The sequence below is a fragment of the Crotalus tigris genome, unplaced genomic scaffold (assembly GCF_016545835.1).
Source record: "Crotalus tigris isolate CLP2741 ecotype Arizona unplaced genomic scaffold, ASM1654583v1 scf7180000017663.5292952, whole genome shotgun sequence".
Taxonomy (NCBI): Eukaryota; Metazoa; Chordata; class Lepidosauria; order Squamata; family Viperidae; genus Crotalus; species Crotalus tigris.
The window spans coordinates 4,327,268-4,347,902 of NW_024096550.1; the positions used below are offsets into that span (position 1 = coordinate 4,327,268).

General features: G+C 38.5%; 1 protein-coding gene across 1 annotated transcript; it reads right to left on the minus strand.

Moving 5' to 3' along the window:
• Positions 1–366: 366 nt before the first annotated feature.
• Positions 367–18,780, minus strand: SLC35G1 (solute carrier family 35 member G1). Its single transcript, XM_039336007.1, has 3 exons — positions 18,500–18,780; positions 4,984–5,164; positions 367–3,186 (listed from the first exon to the last, which is right to left on the minus strand). Exons 1-3 carry the CDS (start codon positions 18,729–18,731, stop codon positions 2,427–2,429), a joined length of 1,173 nt encoding a protein of 390 aa, XP_039191941.1. The 5' UTR covers positions 18,732–18,780; the 3' UTR covers positions 367–2,426.
• Between the last annotated feature and the right edge of the window lie 1,855 nt (positions 18,781–20,635).

The following is a 20,635-nucleotide window of genomic DNA, read 5'->3' on the forward strand; positions in this document are numbered from 1 at the left end:
AACACTTCTATCAACATTTTCTTCTTTTGAAAGGGAACTTGTACAAACTCACATCTTCAGACTAATAACTGAAATGGGGCACTTTTACTACTAGATTACAATTACTCTTGGAATTATCAGAGACATAAATCAGTTAAAATAACTGGATTTCAATCGACATATACACCAATCCTGATAACGTTGACCAGCATATCCGCATGAAATATCATGTAGCAATGTTAATATAATTGAGGTTTATTTTTTTAATTATTTTTTTTAGACTGCACACTTTTGGTTCATACTATTTTTAATATTTTATTTATATTTTTAATATGTAACAAAATTACCATTTTAAATGGAACATTTGATAAACAAATAATGCTATAATTGTACAGGAATATTACTTAAATATTTTTTTTAAATGCATAGTATTGCAGAAGGCTACAATCTGTTTCTCTGAAAAGAAATGGCCCTTGACACAAGTAATTGTTGGCTTCCGCTATACACTGAGCAAGCAGACATCTTCCTGACCAAGTGATTTCTCCTGTCTTTTCTCCCCATTCAGTACGTATCTGTAGTGCAGCTCTGGAGGACACAAGAGGGAGTTGTAGTAAGACAGAGATAATGTTCTATCAAGGATGTCCCATCTGTTGGCAAACAGATGTTGGGGGATTTCATTCAATTTATTCCTTGACTTGAATTTTAGTAGTTGAGTAGAAGGAAGGTATGCATGAAAAGAAGAAAATGCTTTCAAACTCAGAACAAACTCCCACATTCTGAAATTTCTACTGAACTATTCTGGACCATATGTGGTTGAGTAGACCCAAACCCTGGACCACTTTGATTGTTTCATGGCTTAGGTGAAATTAAAGGTAAATAGGGAAGCTGGTATCCTTTCCTCTCTCCCCTTATCAGCTTCTAGCACAGCATATCTGATTAGCCCACTGCCCTATCAAGGGTCTTCTCTTTCTTCTCAGTTGGCCCATGTAGTGTCTCCATGGTCCAGTCTGTGCTTCCCATTTCTGTTGTTTAGTTGCTTCCATCCTTGGCCTCCTCCTCAGGCCTCCTCACCCTCACCCACAATTCCTTTTTCCAGGATCAAAATTGCCTCCCCCCCCCCATGTACAGAGCCCCAAAATGGGTTACTCAAAATGGGTCAACTCAGGTATGGGCCATCAAAAACAATTGTTCCATGCACAGAACATTGCACACAACCGTAACACAATATGGCTTTCACTCCTTCTACTCAGAAGTAATATATTTAAGACACATAGTTTACATCTCTACAAATACAATAAAATGTTTAAACAAAATAAAAGACATAATTATATCAAAAGTATTCATAACTTTTTAAATAAAAAATCTGTTCTATAAAGACTTAATGCACAAAAAGAAACAAGACTTAATTTTCCCACTTGCAGCTGAAGAGACCAATCTGAATTTAGTTAATGTACTACACTAAAATAATAAAACTGATGCTCTGAGTATTGTAAAAGGAAGTTTTGTACAATATGTGTAATTTTACTTTATATTTTAAAAGTTTATAAGCTGTGATGCAGTGTAATTTTAACATTGTGACCTGCATGATTCAGTCATACAATATCATATGCAGTCAAATTAGTTTATATAAATGTAAAGTTACCTAAATTAAAATTCAAAGTGGGCACAGTGGAAGCACCTCATGTTTATATCCAAAGCACTTACAGATCATTATCTGCTGCAACTGGCATATTATAGCCAATTATATTTACCCTGTAGAAGACAATGGACTAAAAACAATTTTCAGATGTTGCAACCAACATATTAAACATAACATATTGAATGAAAATTGGAAAATACAGCATAAATGACTGACTTTTTCCCAGTTCCTCTGTGAAACCAAAATTGCATCTATTTCAATTTAATTTGTGAAATAACATGTAATTCTATACTTTACAAATCCCACTTTAGGAATGATTTAGAAGTTAAGAGTTTGGTTATGCTTTTCAAGTTATAAGAGGTAGAGAAGGAGGATATGCAAATTCATAGTGCTTCCTTTGTCATAGTTTTTATCGTGCATAAATTGGCGCTAAGGAATCAGCTGTATGAAAACAGGGATGCTTTACATAAGAAATTACAGTTAGGTTGCAAAACCTATTTTCTAAACACTTAGGCAAGTCTTGTGGCATTTTGGTTTTGCAACTTTTTTTAACCTAAAGAATAAAATACTCATGAAATTGTCATGAAATTGCTGTATTTGCAAGGCACAAAGGCTGCTAAACAAGGCAAATTTGGCACACAAAACACAATATTTCTTCTTGTTTAGATTCATCCCTGATATAAAACAAGCTGGTTATGGTGAGGATTCTTACCTAGATAATGAACACATAGTTAAGAGAACTGGCCAACTGATGAATTATTTAAAATAAGTATCATAATACTTTGTTCTGTTTAACAATGGCAGTGGTTTAAATTTTCTGTTCTGTGCTTCTTTTGGAATTTTGATACCACTTGCGGATAACTGTTCCAGAACTACTGGCTACCACACAAAGAGCACCTCCCACTGTCCACCATCTTGGTATATGATTAAGAAAAAGGACTTGAAAAATAAAAGCGAACACCACATCCATGGTTTTCATTATAGCAACAGGACCAGCTTTTTCAATCTGTAATGCTTTAGTAAGAAATATCTGACCACCAAGTCCTAACAATCCAATTGATATTAGGAGAAATCTGTCTATACCACAATTGGGCAAAGTCCACGCGTCCATTATAAAAAGTGCTATTATACACACAATCAGCCCAATTATTGCATAATACCAAATAGACAAAAAGTAATGGACAGATTTTCCCACTTTTCTTAGGATCACAAAAGTTAAGGCAGCGGCTACTGCACTTGCAATGGCTGCTATGGTTCCTTTAAGGTGATCTGTGTAACTTTCTTCCATGTCAAGAACACTGGATCCAAACAGAAAAGGTGGCCTTGCTATAAGCACTACTCCCGTGATTGTAATCAGAGTGAAAAGAAGGTCCCAGAGACTGTATTTCTCTCTGAGGAAGATCCAGGCAAAGAAGGATGTAAAAACTGGGCTGCTGAAGGTAATGACGGTAGCATCAGCAAGAGGCATCACTTGGAAAGCATAATAAACAAGGATCATTGCACCAGAGCCAAGCAATCCTCGGAGGAAAAGAAACATTCGCTTGTCCTTTGGTCCTAGGAATCCTGTTCTGAAATGAAAGAAACATATACAGAGAGACATCATAGCTACCCTATGCCTGAGACTCAATAATCATACCCCGGTCCCTAACAAAGGGGCTTTAAACTTGGCCCTTTTATGACTTGTGGACTTCAACTCCCATTTTTTTCCACACAGACTAATCAACATTCTATTACTCTCCTCTGTCTTCATCTGCTACTGAGCTTGTAATTAGGAAGTTCAAACTATGAATGCCATCTTATGAAAGCTATACAAGTCTCATTCAAGTTGAATTTGACTCATGGGGACATCTATACAATTTTCTGATCAATAGTTCAGAAATGGTTTGCCATCAAATTCTTTAGTTTTTTTTTTTTTTTAATTTTCCAGTCTGGTCTATGGACCTGGCATTATATGCATGTATATGGCTACCCATCTCAAACACACAATACTGAGCAGCTAACAATACTTAAAAACAGAATAAAAACAATATAACAAAATTATAAATAATAATGTAAATAGCAGGCAGGGAAAAACAACAACCAAGATCAATAGAAGTAATCCTCAACTTACAATAATTCATTTAGTGACTGTTCAAAGTTACAACAGCACTGCAAAAAGTGACTTATGACCATTTTCCACCCTTATGACCGTTGCAGCATCCCCAGGGTCACGTGATCAAAATTTGAATGGCAACTGGTTTATGTTCATAACAGTTGCAGAGTTCTAGGGTCATGTGATCACCTTTTGCAACCTTCTGACAAGAAAAGTTAATGGGAAAATCAGATTCACTTAATAACCGTGTTACTAACTTAACAACTACAGTGACCCACTTAACAATTGTGACAAGAAATGTCAAAAAAATGGGACAAAATTCACTTAACAAATGTCTCACTTAGCAACAGAAATTTTGGGCTCAATCATGGTCATAAGTCGAGGACTACCTGTAATTAAAATAACCATGAAATGGGCTCCCTTATTCCCTGGTAGTCTCTCATCTTGGAGGAGATGAGCCAGATGCCATCACCTTCATACATCTGTACAATTGTCAATTCTCTTGGATTTGTCATGATGTGCATACCTATAGAGCCCTCACTTCCTGAAGCAGTGTCTCACAGCTGCAACTCAATGGCAACCTCAAACATTGGTGTGGTCCTTGTCTAAGATATGGACTCAGGTGAATGCATTATATATTAAGCAATGTAATAAGGCACTTTTTATACCTTTGCTATAGAAGTATACTGAATCCAGAAGAATAAAACTGAAGTCTCCTGTTTTATTCACAATTCATTACTCTGTCTTCAAGTCCCTTCTATGCAGCCCTTTTCTCTGGCTGGGAAATCCCATCAAGATAAAAATATAAGCTAATAATGTATAAATATATAAAAATGATCAACAAGCCAACCCTGGGAGAAATCAGGATTCTCATTCAGCCTACTAAAGTTAGTGTATTAATCTTCTTTCCCCCAATCCTGTTTTACACAGATCTGACAGCACCTTAATTGGATTTAAGTCTGCTATCATCACATTAGCTGTGCTTCAGATTTGTAAAATACATGTCATGCATCCCTGTATCAATTTAAAATATTGTGAAATTAAGTCATGTTAGCTGCAAAAGGTATTTCACTTCTCATCCAATAACCTTCCTCAGTTTTGACTAAAAAGGTTCTTGGTTGAGAAGTAAAATGTTTTCAAGGAAAAAACCCAAGAAAGTCCAGTTGCCTTTGGGATAACCATGATCTGGATGATTGAGAATCTCCATATTTTTGTACATTTTAATTTTCTATGAAGTTTTTTTTTTTACATGCAAAAGGAAGAGAATACTCACTTGAAGTATATTAATCCAGGAAGAACAAATGTTATTTGAAAAACACATCTAATAGCACTGATTTCCACTGAATGAACATCTTCAATTTTCTTTAGAAATAAAGAAGCAACAGAGAACAGGAAGGCAGATAATAATGTATAGAACAAGCCAAGCCCTGGACATCCATTTTTCTTCTTTATTCCTAGAATGGAATAATTGTAGTTTTCAGTTAGCAATGGATAATTAAAAAAATAAAAAATATTTTTTGTATGTATGGCGACATTTGAAGAAGAAACACTCAGGAAGAATACATTGCGGTTCTATATTGCCTGAGAGCCCCTATCCCTATAGACATGCAAATGTTAATATATATACATATATGTATATTTTTTAAATTGAAATAAAGTGAATACATAGTGATTTATACACTGTTATGAAGAATAGTTAATTCTGGGTTACACATTTGGGGAAAAATTGTTCAGATTGATAATATTTAGTCAAAAATGTTGAAGGCCAGTTAATGTAATAATCATTCACCTTCATTCAGAAGAAAAGAGCTCAATCAACTAATATTTTCTTACACATAAAATAATAACAAAAGGAAAAAACCCCAATAATTCACTATATACCGAAGAAAATGATTGTAGCCACTGTTTCTCAACCTTGGTAATTTTAAAATGTGTGGCCTTCAAGTCCCAGAATTTCCCAACCAGAGTATGTTGGCTGTGGAATTCTGGGAGGTGAAGTCCACACACCTTCAAGTTGCCGAAGCTGAGAAACACTGATATTGAGTGACACACTAATAATAAATATCAGAGCCCAGACAATTATGTGAACCAAATGAAGCCCAGAAACACAAAGAATATTTTATTTGTTAAATTTATATCCCATAGTTCAAAGTTTTATAGATACCGTGTTTCCCCAAAAATAAGTCCTAGTTTTGGGGTGAGGCACATGCCTAAAAATCAAGCTAGGGCAGGGGTGGGGATATGGAGCTGCTCCACATGCCCCACACCCACTTACCTTGCAGGCAGGCCTCTCCTCGCCGGCCCACTTCTTCTGTAGCGTCTTCTGCAGTCAGGCCTGCATTTCTCAGTCACAGGTCTTTCCAGAAGGCCACTGCAGCTGAGAACAGAGCTATGATTCAATCCATATCTTGGTTCTGCAAGACCTCTGCAGCTGAGAACCGAGCTATGGATTGAATCCATAGGGGCTGTTGGAGCCGGAGGTGAGTATAAAAGACATCCCCCCCAAAATAAGACCTGGTGTCTCTTCAAGAGGGAAAAAACAAAAACAAAATAAGACCTGGTCTTATTTTCGGGGAAACACGGTAGCACTTCCTCCTTGTTTTCCCACAACAACAATTCTGTGAGATAAGTTGATCACATAGAGAGTGACTGCTTAAAGTCATCCACTGAGTCTCCACCAAGGGTAGACTTGGGCTTGAGCCTCCTTTTTCCTACCTAGCTTAATACGTTAATCACTACAACATTCTCTTGGCCTTCAATTAATATATTTAGAAAGGAATAACAGAAGAAAAATACAACCAGAATAATTCAGAATGATTATAAGAGAAATACTAAGAGCTTTACTTCAAGGCTGCTAATGGATAATTAAAAAGAATTGATGTCATGAGCTAACTTCAGGAGGCATAGGTTCAGAACTACTGTATGTAGCAAGAGAGCTTGCTTATTTATAGTGGCAACAAAAATTCAGATGCTAGCATCCTTTCTGCTAACTGTAATGGGATGTGTGGATGACCTTGAGGGAAGGGGGGAAGAGATGCTGTCTAGGAAGCCATCAGAGAAGAGAGGTAGGAGCCCCTAGTGACTTAAGGGTCAGAAAAAGAAACTTAGGAAGGACCCACTTTAACTGATCAAGCTATTAAAAGTTTGTACCTTGAGTTTTGCAAGACTGATGTCAGACCTCCCAAATAAACCAGTCAGGAGACACAACTAAATGAACTAATTCTACTTTATTGCAAGGCTACGTTAACAGAATCTTGCAAGATTCTCAAGGACTCAGGATGGTCAGGACCAGTTAATTAATACATGCTCAACATCCAACAGTAAAAAGAAACAAGAAGTTCTGGGACAATGTATGCATCTTTTTCTTCTTTCTAAAGAATTTGCTGAAGACAGAGAAGATAATCAAGAATTTTCTTAGGACCTGGATGCTTCCAGAAACTGCATATAGTACTCTTAGGAAAGTAATAATGCTTTGCAATTATTTTTCCCCTCCCCTGTTCTGGATTAGTTCATCTAAGGTGATTAAACAAGCCAAAGATATGTCTCGGGATTTAGTGACTGAAACAAAGCATGATTTGGCGAGGTGCTCCTGTCAGTTGCTAGGCAATGAGGAATTGAACCTGAAACTTGAGAATCACTGTTTTCTAATACTGAACAGCTGTGAATCCAAGGTGACAAAATATAGAAGGTCATGGCCTAGCCATTTCAGATCATGTAGATCTGTGCTAAAATCAGCTTTCAACCAGCAGTGAACTTTCCATTTTGAAAAGACTGAATCTTGAATCACTGGTGACACTAATGTGCTTAAGATTAATAATTATGCTTGATATGAGAAATCAAACATGGATTTTACAGTATCGTGATTTAGTAGATCTAGCATCCAATATCCACAAGTGAAAAATAAGTATTGTATTTCTTACAGGTGGTCTGTGGAGAGGTCACAAAAGTTGAGATGGCAATCACAAATTCCACCGCTTTGTATATCATCGATGTTGCATATGGGCATGAGATTCTTGATCTCTTTTCTACAAATGTCCCTGAGTTCTTACATATTCAAGAAAATAAAGCTGGGGATAAAGTCTTTAAAGACTTCCTACAGTAAAAAGAGTAAAAAATTATGTTATATATTAGCTCAGTACTTTTGCCATTTATATCCATTTGTCAAAAAATGTAGTGGTTTAGAAAAAGCAATTTTTACAAGTTTTATGAGAGGTAACTTGACAATAAAATGCTGCCCGGCATTGATAACTTCTTTGTTTGATCTAGGAGAGATCTTCATATGTTGTATTTTATTTTGTTTTTCTCATCAGAGACACGCAAACTAACAAATGATATCATTGGAATATAAAAATAGGCACATTCAACTATTTCCTCTCCTTTTTCAAAGAAAGGCCCTTTTTCAAGAATACCTGAAGATTATTGATAATTCCCAATTGCCAATACTGAGTGATGTAGCCCGCTTGGAGCAAAACAGGCTGAGATCTAGACATCCAGCTATCCAGCACTTGTAAAAGATGATTTCAACACTCACAACATGTGGAAACAACATGGATAGAAAATTGCCCCCCACAATTTGAAGCTTTCGCTGCATCTTGGAAAAACCAGCCCCATGCATTATGGACAACACTGAACCAAATTTGCATTGGTTGTGATTGATGTGCAGAAGCCCTCTGTAAGTGGAACAAAATATCATCACCAAATTGTGATTGTGGGGCTGAAAAACAAACGATCCAACACATAGTGACAGAGTGTCAAAACAGAGCCTATAATGGAGATTTCACTGATTTCCTGTCTGCAACAAATGAAGTAAAAAATTATATTTGCAACTTAGACTCACTTTTGTAATCTTCCTGTTAGGAGTTCAGATTTTATATTCTGTTTTGTATTTTACCCGTGTTCCTTTTACTGAAATATGATATGAATGTGCCATACGATAGATTGCTAAACCGACAAATATAATAAATAAATATCCAGTGTTCTTTTTTTATCAATGCATGTCCAAATTTCAAGAAACAGAAGACGAACATGACAGGCAGAAAGATGCTGCAGTCACTGACCAATTCAAAACCAAAAACATATTCTGAGCAGCAAATAAAAACCACAGAAAAGCATAATAATAAAAATAGCCTACATTTTGGTGTGCCAAAATGTGACCTGTTATACAAACAGCAAAACAAAATTTAGCCATGTTCAGAGAAATAAAATCACATTAATCAGACAGTTACAACTTTAAATAAACTGAATCTGGATAACCTCAAAATCAGACTAGATGGGGATTTGTTAACTGACAGAATTACAGAATAATAGAGTTGGTAGGGTTCTTGAAGGTCATCTAGTCCAACCTCCTGCTCAGGCAGGAAACCTTATACCATTTCAGACAAATGGCTGTCTAGTCTCTTAAAAACTTTCAGTGTTGGAGTACCCACAACTTCTGGAGGCAAGTTGTTCCACTGATCGATTGTTCTAACTGTCAGGAAATTTCTCCTTAGTTCCAGATTGCTTCTCTTCTTGTTAATTGCATTCAGGCATCTTTATAATAAGGGTAGTACACAGTAAAATGTGGGTTAATGTTTCAGGAACTCCTTTCCCACAATATGATACTCTGTACTTTCCATTCAAAAATTGTGGTTGGAACATTAAATCTTGCCAGGGTTAGGGTTCTTCTGAATTCATATAGTTAAGATGTAAAATCTCATAATTACCAGGCAATACCAGTGACATTTTTTATAAATTGAAAGTAAATGTTTATATTTGCTAGTAACGTGCAAATATTTATATTTCAGAAATGGGTAGAAATCTTTTTTGCAACCAGAGTCTGTTTCTTTTACGGCATCTGAGAATTGCAGAAGGGATGGTAGTGTTATCCGTACAGAGGATGGATTGAAATGTTCAGTCTATTTGGGTGGTAAGATTGGAGAGATTTAGTTAACTTTATTCAGTTAATGAAGATGCAGCAGTTAAGGTAAAGAAAAGCACTGAGATTAGCAGAGGATAACCTACTTTCAGCCTTTTTTTTAAAAAAAAAAGATGACTCATGCTATGGAAAATCGACAACTAGTTGGCATGTTTTAGGAGCACTTCTCCTTTGACCACAGATATGGGTCTGGGGAGATCATATACTGACAATAGCTTACCCAGTCCAGATTCCCATTAAAAATAATTACTTGAATCTTATCAATCTAGGAAGTAAAAAAAAATTAAAGAAGCAGGCAAGTTCCATACTGAAGGTGTCTATGAAGTCACTAAGAGGTGAGCTTAACTCAAATCAGACTACCTTTCTGTCTAGCTTAGAAGATCACTGCATTTGGAGACTTATTGGATAATAAATTTATATCTGATTATTTAAAATTAACCTAGTTGTTCTTTAAGAGAGATTTAATGTTTGAAAGACCAGATACAAGAAATTCTTGACTTACAGTTAACAATTGTTCATAGTTACAATTGACTCTTAAAAGGTATAGTACATACGACTGTCCTCGAAGTTATGACTGCACCTCCATGGTCATGGGATTTCATTTTGAGTGCTTAGCAACCAGCTCACAATTATGATCAGTTGCAGTATTCTGCAGTCATATGATTGGGATTTGGGACTTTCCCCCCCATTTTCTAGCTGAAAAACACCCATTTGATATGATAGATTCATTTAACAACTATGTGGTTTGCTTAATGATCACACTTACTTGCTTTATTGTCATCATAAAAATGGTCATAAAAGCCCAATCATATGGTGTCTTGACTTACAGTATGGTCGAAACTTCAGGCTCAATTGTGGTCGTAAGTCAAGGGTTACTTGTATCACAATTAAAACAATCTTTATTTACCACCATTTTAGTCACCCCAAGTTTAACCCTCACTGGAAAACTTTTATTCAGAATTAGAAATTTTAATTAGCAGAGTTATTTGTTGCATTTGAACAGTATTTAAGATTATTTTAAAATAAAATGTTAACATTGATGTGATAAAGAGTCACTATTGTAACATATAGAAAGAAATAGTTCGCAAAAGCAACAGTAGTCAGTGCAAGAAACAACTCATCCTCTAAACCAGGGATGGGCAATTACTTTTCCCAAGGGGCCACACCTCAGAAACTGAGACTGCTGTGGAGGGCCAAACCAATAGGCCTATGAAGTGCACAGATATGCACACACTTACATAAACTGAAAAAAAAAATAGCAGTTGCCTTCAAAATAAAAGCAATCCACACAGGCCGGACAGGGACAGACAGCCAAAGGGCCAGAAGTAGCTTGGGAGCCATAAAATCCCCAGTTTTCCTCTAAACCAACTTTTTCATTGTTGCCAACTTTAAGTCTATGGACTTTAATTCCTAGAACTCCCAGCCAGCCATTCTGACACTTGAATTACATACAACGTAAAAGTTGCCAAGGTTGAGAAACTTTGCTGTATACTGTGCTTTCTGAGACTGTACTTGATCCCTGGATTCTCCTTCTTGCTCTCTCAACTGCACTGACTTCCCTGTCAGAAAAAATTAATTTCTCTTTATTTATTTTATACTTTGACTTCTGGCTAAGTTTTGTTTTACTTGCCCCCAATTCCAAGCTTGGAGGAAATTATACAAATGTCAACAATCATTTCTTAAACTTTCTAAACTAGCTCATGGATTGTTTGGTGTTTTGTTTAATTAAATTAAACATGCTGTACACTTTAAACAACTTAAAACCATTTTTTTAGTAACCATCTGAAGTTAAATGGCACTGAAAAAAGTGATTTTTTTTTTACCACTTTTCACACTTATGACTGTTGCAGCTTCCCTAACGTGATCAAAATTTGGGCACTTGATAACTGATATGTATTTATGATGGTTGGAGTGTCCCAGGATCACGTGACTATTTTTGTAAACTTCCCAGCTGGCTTCCGACAAGCAGTGTCAATGACTGCATGTTTCACTTAAAAACTGCAGTGATTCACTTAACTGGGGTAACTCATTTAACAACTGCCTTGCTTAGCAATGCAAATTTTGAGCTCAATTGATATCTAACAGAGAAAATGAAAATACGTATCCAATAAAAGTCTTTTCTCGCTCTGCAGAAGAGAGGAACACTGAAGTCAAAGGTTTCACTGAGACTCACAAAAATCTGTGACTCATCGTAACTTTGGTGTTCCAATCAAAAATTCAAGTAATTTTTGTTTTTATTTGTGGCAGATATGCCTTTTTTTTGTCTTTACTTCTACTTAGCAACTATATGAGAAAATACTATTTTTCTCATATAGTATTTCCCATGTAGCAATCCACAGCATAGATGTACACGTTGTCTTGTGCATCAGTTGAGGCCTTTCCTGGATCAGGAGTCCTTGCACTCCAGTTATTCAAGCTCTGATCATCTCGTGTTTGGACTGCTGCAATGTGTCCTACATGAGACTACCCTTGAAGAGCATTTGAAAGCTTCAACTGGTGCAGACTGTGGCAGCACGGGCAGTTTTGGGGGCTCCTATAGTGGACCACGTTACGCCACTGCTCCACAAGTTACACTGGGTGCTATTTTGCTTCTGAGTGCAATTTGTCAAAGCATGCACAGTCTTATTGTGCTGAGGTAACCCAGGAGTAAATAAAGTAAACAGTGGTTTGTATTAAATGGTGGTTTATATTACAATATCTACAAATGCACTAGAAACAAAATACATACACATGGTGATAATTCAGCAAACTCCAATACATAGCAATTACAGCAAGAAACAGACAAGAAAGAGAGAACCCAGCAGCACAGACTTCCCTTTTATACTCAGGCTTGTAAAGGGATAAACACACCTGCTGAGTCATTCCTGATTGTATCATCCACCTTACATTACATTACATCATTACATAACCTGTTTAGCCTTTAAATAATTATCGAAGTGTTGGTTATTATCTTGAAAGCCCTGCATGGCATGGGTTCAGGCTACCCATGCTGGCAGAGGAGGCATGCTGCAGACCCCAAATTTTGATTGGTGGGGTCCAGGAGAAGGGCCTTCTCTGCCTTGGTTTCTGTCCTTTGGAACATCTTACCCTCAGAGGTGAGATTGGCTCCCGCCCTTCTGACCTTCTGTAAAGGCCTGAAGACCTGGTTCTGCCAGATGGCTTCGGGTCCCAATGGCGGAATGGTTGAAGAATTAACAGGCAATCCCACCTCCCTTCCTGCACATCCTGCTCCCTCCCTCAATATCTCTTAACTATAATTCTATCTTAATTCAATTTTTATCATTTTCAAAATATTTATATTTTATAGTTTTAATGCTATAATCCGCCAAGAGTCGCTTCAAACCCAGATGGGCGGCACATAAATCTAATAAATAAATAAGTCTAATAAACAAACAAAGAAATGTGTTGCCCTGTATTTGAAGTGCATTTAGCTGGGGAAAAAGAAGCAGTGAGCTCCTACTTACACGCATGTTTCTTTTTTAAAATGCAAACAGTTTGGCCCTTAACCTACTTACACAGATTGTATCTTCTCCATAATAAATTCACAATTCTTTCAACCAGCAGTCATCTCTCTGTCCTACACTCAGGGTGGTTCACTCTTTCTCAGTAATACAAAAAAAATGATTCAAAGCAGTGCACAAAATATTAACTTAATATATATCCAAGGCATCTTGCATCTCAAGCATATTACAATTGGAACTGTACGTGCACATCTCAGTTTAATCACAGTCATTTCAATCTAGATTGTTCATACAGGAACAGATAGACCATTTGACATCTGCTTAATTATACCCACTGCAAAATTGTTTTGATCTTAACTGAATTATTTTCCTAGTTTTCTCATTATACAATAAAGGTCCACGTTAATGGGTGCTGTTTATTTCATATTATATTAAAGTAGGGATGCTCAAAATGAACTACAGCTGATGAAAGAAATATAAACCAGGCTGACCTTGAAGAATAAAACATCAGGTTAATGTTTAGCCAGACTATTTGATTATCAGAAAAAAATAAGGTGCCAAAATCAATAGTGGAATAGTTAAAGTGGATCACAATCCAAGGAATTGCAGGTCCAAGCCTCCTTCTCTGAAGTACAATATGGCAGGGTTTCCTAATCTTGGGAAATTTTAAGACACATGGACTTCAACTCCCAGAATTCCTCAGACTGCATGGGACAGGAGGTGGTAAGGCCGAGTACTGCGGAGCAATCACAGGAGGAGCGACCAGACAAGTGGTTGGCTGAGCTAGGGAAAGGAGGGGCACACCTGCAGCGGGGAGGCCCAGAGGAGAGTGCACACAGCTGCAGCTGGCCAGTGGGATGAGGAAGAACTGCCTCTCCTCCTGATCCAGGGCTGAGAAGACACAGGCACAATGGAGGTCAGCCAGTGTTTCAATTCCACTCTTCAGTATATCAATACTTTCAGCATTTCCTCATTTCAGTTTCATTCCAATTTCATTCAATTTTCTGGAAGTTTCTTCACCAACTTCCAAAACATTTTTTTTTCATTAAAGTTGCTCAATTTCTGTACCTCTTTTAATCTTAATCACTCCATGTTCTCACTGAATGTTCTTCTAAACCGGGGTCCCTAATCTCCAGGCTGCAGCCCATTACTGAACCACGAGCTGTTTGGAACAGGGGCATGGAAGTGGCGGGTGAGCGTGCATGCATGCACTCATGTCCCCACTTGCATGAGCAGTGTGTGTTTGTGTGCACATGCACTGTATTTGCGGAAGCGGTGGGCACTTGTGCAAATTGAGTTGTGCGCACACGTTCACATTAACTGCCACTCATACAGAACCATCCCTTCTCCCCTCTCCGCCAGTCCGCAAAGCCAGAGAGATTGGGGAACTCTGTTCTAAACTATCTCTTTTTCTGTAATCGTATTATACATCTTTTACAGCAGTCATTCTTATGTGCACTTTTCTTCATCCACAGCCTCTTTCACTTCATCATTGCACAATGTTTCCTTCTTCATCCTTCCCAGTAGCATAATTCCCACATACTTCTGTAATACTCTATATAAGGGGTGTCAAACTGCCGGCCCACGGGCTGGATGCGTCATGAGGAAACCGGGCCCACCCCATTACCGGCAATGGAGAAAAAGCTCTGATATGTCGCGCAACATCATGTGATGTCGTGAGTTTGACATGTCTGCTCTATAGCAATGTTTCTCAACTTTGAACACTTGAAAATGTGTGGACTTCATCTTGCAGAATTCCTTTCACTCTCCTCCATGCAGCTTCTGCATGCTCTTTCTATTCATTCTACCACGAGATTAATCTGCTATTTTTTTCCCAAATGAAAGACTATGCTATTGCTTCACACTGCCAAAATAAATATAATAAAATAAAGGAGCTTTTCATTCAGCTGTTTTTAACAAGCCCAGCAAATTGCTACACTTTTTGCATTATCTGTCTTTTCAATGTAAACTTTAAGAATGGAGTAAGATAATATTTTCCAAGCACAATGTTCTACTGACATTGGATCTTAAAATATAATCATACTTTCAACACAGCTTTGAAAATTATACCCTTGATAGAAATTTTAAATTCAAGTTGACTTCATAATTACACTGAGGAACAGAGATGTCATTTTTACTCAGGATCAAGTCTAACTAGAGATTGACAGAAGTTAACATATTTTTGTGTATGAACGAATAAATTACACATAAAAGTACAAAATGCTCTAACACCATGGGCCTGCATCCAAAATACATTTTCTTCATACAGGAGATGCATTCAATCATAAACATTCCAACCTATACATATTTTATAGAAAGGTTTGATATGTCGAGTCAAATCTTTAGTATGGTCACATACCAGCACAGATTCAATACTGTATAAGTTTATGTATAAACTTAAAACCATCTCTTACAGATATTACATAATGGAGAGCAACGTCAGATAATAATGAACAAAACTACAAATAATAGTTCTCCTTTAATGATTGGTCACCTAATGACCATTTAAAGTTACAGTGAACCCCCCCCCAAACTTACAGCCCATCCTCAAAGTTACAACACACACACACACACACAGCACATTTTGGGCAGTTGGCAACTAGCTTGCATTTACAACTAGTTGCATCATCCCACATCACATGACCACATATTGCACCTTTTTGCCAGTTTCCAGCAAAAACTATCCATTCAAGAGAATAGATTTGCTTAATGACCATGTGCTTTGCTTAATAACCATGGTGATTTGCCTTATGACCATTATACAAATGATTGTAAAAATCAAGTCAGACCACATGGTGATCTGCTTAGCAATTGCAATGACTTATGACCAAAATTCTGGGCTCAATTGTAGTTAAGTAAGGACTACTTATATGTCATGTTTAAACCAGATATAGTCCTCAGCCACTATCAAACAAGATGAAACAGTCAATTATGGGATTAATTAGGATGATACCATTTTTGCTTAAAACAATAAAGCATCTCTGTCTCCACTTGCAATCTCAAATGATACAATCCAGGTATTTTGTTTACTATTTGAAAATGAAGCCAAGCTATTCAAAGGTATCACACAAGGCAAAAAATGCCAGCACAGTATTTCTTAAATTCTCACATTAATTTTGTCAGTAAGAAAAATCAAAATTATATGCCAAGAGGCTTCAGGAACTATATATAGTACAGAAATGCTTAACAAAACCTAAAGATTCTATGAGGATTTATTTGGATGTTAAAGTTTACTATTATTTAAACTTGCTAAATAATATAATTGCATTTGCTAAAAGAAATAGTTGATCTGCTCTAGTATAAAAAGTTATAATTTGCTCTTTGCCTGTGACTTAAAGAATTATTTAAAAATGAATGAATACACAATAGCACATTATAGATACAAAGCTAATTGAATGTGAAATATCAGTTTCTGCTTTTCTACAGTAATATGCTTAGGTTGAACATCAATTAAAATATATGTTTATGTGAATTTGCATAGATATGTATATACATATACATACATCTATACATGTATATGTATATAAATGTATACAAATAAGAGCACATAAACTGCCAATCTTATGAGCAGGCTTTCAAACCTCCGGCATTCCACTCTGATGATGTTGGCAGTTAGCCGACGAAAGCTAAGTTTATCAAACAGTTGTTAGTTTATTAAACAGTTGTTTTTATTTATTCCGGTGTTCGACTACTTTTCTCAACAAATAATTATATTTGCAAAGAATGAGAATACGGGCTACTTAATACCATTATTCTGTAACATATTCCATATTATTGTAGGTCCAGAGCAGAAGTGTCAAACTGCCAGCCCCCGGGCTAGATGCGTCATGGTGAAACCGCGCCTACCCCATTGCCGGCAATGGAAAAAAAGTCGTGATACATCACAACACGTCACATGATGTTGCAAGTTTGACACCCCTGGTCCAGAGACTCATGATTTCAAAATTAACTTAAATGAAATTATCCCACAGCAAAATTTAATAGTTTGTAAAAAAAACCTATTTAGTATAAAAATAATCTGCTGGATGATTTTAGAGGATTGTATGTATGTATGTACATATGCATGCATGTATGTACACTTCCCATATCACCTAAGTGACTCTGGGTTGTTTTCAAACCTATTAAATAAAATAACATGTGTAAACTTAGTTTACATAGTTTGTAAACTAACTTTTACAATAATTAATCTGGAACTAAAGTTTCCTGATTCGATACAAACATGAATTTTTCCATTAGAAGGATTAGACACATTAAGGCAGTGATGGCAAACCTTTTAGAGACTGAGTGCCCAAACTGCAACCCAAAACCCACTTATGCATCATCGGGTGCCAGGTGGGTGTGGCTCATTGGGTGGGCATGGCTGTGGTGGTAACAGCAGACTGGGTGGGACTAAAAAGTTCAATCAATCAATTCCAACTTTGTAAGATCTTTTTTTTCCCCCCCGGAGAAGTTGAAATTGACTGATTGATTGAACCTTTTTTTTTTTTTGTACATGGTGGCGGAGGCCTAAAGCAAAAAGGTTTTATAAAACCCAGCTGAAGGCCTAGGACTGGGGCAACAGTGCGCTTGCCCACAGAGAGAGCTCTGAGTGCTGCCTCTGGCACCCATGCCATAGGTTCGCCACCACTGCATTAAGGAATAAGGTCATGTCTTAAATTAACATAGATGAGTTGTTATGCATTTAAAGGAAGGCTTGTTTACCTTTACTACTTTGTGTGAAGGATACTAAACCGTGTTCAAACTGGGTACAAGAGTGCTGAATAAATGGGTTACAGTAAATACGGATTCAGGATGTATAGAAACCTCCCCCCCCCCAAGAATGCATATTTCCAGAACAGAAAAGGCAGGATATGCACATTTTGTAACTTAGATAAAAGTGAAAAATGAAAATCTAAAAAATGCAGAGCTGGGCAAGGCTTTCAGGAGGTAAGTGCTATAAAACGCTGGGAAGCATTCTGTTTCTTGGCACTCTGATCCTAACCAGTCTGGTCGATCCACTCAGATTTTTTTTTTTTTTTTTTGTGGTGGTTGTTTTGTTATTCTCGATGAACCAGAGAAATAACCTCTCTTTTTTAAACTCAACGTTTAAGATCAGCCATCCTCGTTTACTCCTTTGGGGGACCCCCGTCCGAATTGTTTAGCAGGATTTTTCAAAAGTTGGAGGAAACCTAAGAAAGGAGGGGGCAGCTCTTCGGGCACGAGCTGGGACTCGCCCGTCGCCCAGGCAGAAGCGGCGGCGGCTCAGCGTCGCCTTAGCCGGAGGGCACCTAAAGAGCGGAGCCCGCTGTTTCTCGGCGCCCTGGGCGGAGGTCAAGGGCAGAAGCGCAATGAGAAGAGCGCAGGGATGGGGACAATCTCGGCGCCCGCTAAGCCGGGTCACCGAAGAGCCACCGGCACTTTGCCTCCTCACCCACCGGGTATCCTGTAGCAGGTCCAGGAGGGGCAGGAGCTCTCGCCGCCCGGCTTGGCAGCACCCGCCGCTTCCATGTCGTGAACCTGAAAAGGGCCGGGCTGCTCCGGGACACCTCCGTCCTCCTCCTCCCGGTTGCCGGGTTCCTTCTGCCTGAGCTCCCATCGCTCCGCTGCCTCTGGCCCGTCTGCGGTGGGACCGGCGGCGCCTTCCCCGCCGGCCTGTCCCAGCACCATGAGGATCGCCGCGCTGCTTCGAACGGCTTTGCCGGCTCAGTCCGGCGAGGAGCCGGCAACTTTAGTGCGCATGCGGCAAGACCGGGTTGGCGCCGCCTCCCTCTGTCCCGTGGGCGAGGCCGGCTGGTTCCCGGGGGGAGTTTATTGGTGGCTGTGGGCCTCTGGCGGGCTGCTTCTGCTTTCCAGCTCCTAGAGTGGAAAGGTGGAATCTGGAGTTAAATTTGAAGGAGAATATTTGAGAATACATCAGGCTGTTCAGCACTTTAAATCTATGGTTTTTCAAATTTGGCAGTTCTAAGATGGATGGACTTCAATTCCCAGAATGCCAGAGCCAGTTAAGCTGTGTGGACTTCAACTCCCAGAATTCCCCAGCCAGCATGATGACTGGAAAATTCTAGGAGCTGAAGCCCGCACATCTTAATGTTGCCAAGTTTGAAGTACACAGCATTAAATAATACCTTGTGAAAAAGAAAGGGCATATGGCCACCCAGAATTATGAACCACTTTAAGGCTTGCCTCTGCCATGAAAACCACTAGCCCCCCCCCCCATAGGCATCTCATTCAGTTGTGTTGTTTGCCTTTTTGTAAAGAGGAAAGGACAATAATGATTAAAACAGTGAATTCTCAGTTGAGGTCCTTTTGGCCTCTGGGGTTGCTTAGGTAAAAAAAATGTAACAGGGAGCATGACGCTTGCCAAGGGGGACAACAGAAAAACAAAGTATATTATACTGCAAATACTGTTTTTTTTTATTCCAGAAAGCACACCAGTTACTGTTCCATGGTAGCTTCTTAGTACTCTCTACTCTAATTTGTCTATGATAATTGAATACTATAGGATAGTTCAGAGGTGAAATTGATAGTGAGCTTTCATGGCTGGAAGTGGACTTCAACACAGGCCACCAAAATTCTAGGCCAATAGCTTCTTAGGTAGTCTACCACACTGGCTCTCAGAATGGGCAAGAAAGTAACTTGTCTGATTGATTGATTGATTGATGACTGATTAACTGACTGATTGATTGTATATGCTGCCTATCTGTTAACCACTATATGTAATGTTTATGACTGCAACAGAAGGCCAAGATTAAAGGACAAGAAACATTAATTGTAGATACATCTATTAATGTAGAAATAAATATTCTTCTATGATGAATATTTAACACCTCTTGAACTGAGGTATTACAGGTAGTCCCTGACTTACAATAGTTCATTTAGCGACTGTGTGAAGTTACAACAGCATTGAAAAAAGAGGCTTATGATAGCTTTTCATATTTACAACCGTTGCAGGAACTCCATGGTTACGTGTTCTAAGGTGACCAACCGTCCTCCTTTTGGGAGGACAGTCCTCCTTTTTTGAGTTCTGTCCTCCCTCAAAAAGTGTCCTCCTAAATGTCCTCCTTTTCCATATACTGTCCTCCTTTTGGGAGGACAGTCCTCCTTTTGTGAGTTCTGTCCTCCCTTGAAAATGTCCTCCTAAATGTCCTCTTTTTCTATATTTGAAGACTTATCTGCAGGGCTTTTTTTCCCTCATAGAACGCCCAGAAGGGCGAAAGCCCTTTCGAAAGCCAATAGGAATTGCTGCTGAGCGCGCCAAAACACCCAGGCAGCAAACTTTGCACATGCAAGTTGCAGGAACTTTGCACCCCTCACTGCTACCCAACTACACCATCTCTTACTTAGTTTCGCAGATAGCTGGAGAAGGCTGGAGCGGTAAGTTTCTCTTGATCTTCCCTGTTCGGTTCTACACGGGGATGCACAGGGTAGGCGGTGGTGCTGGGGGGTGGCTGCAGGGCCGGAGCCAGTGCGGCTGGTGCTTTGCGAGCTGTGGGGCCAGCTCTACGGGGATGCGCAGGTTGGGCAGTGGTGCTGGGGGGCGGCTGGGGGGACAGCTGCAGGGCTGAAGCCGG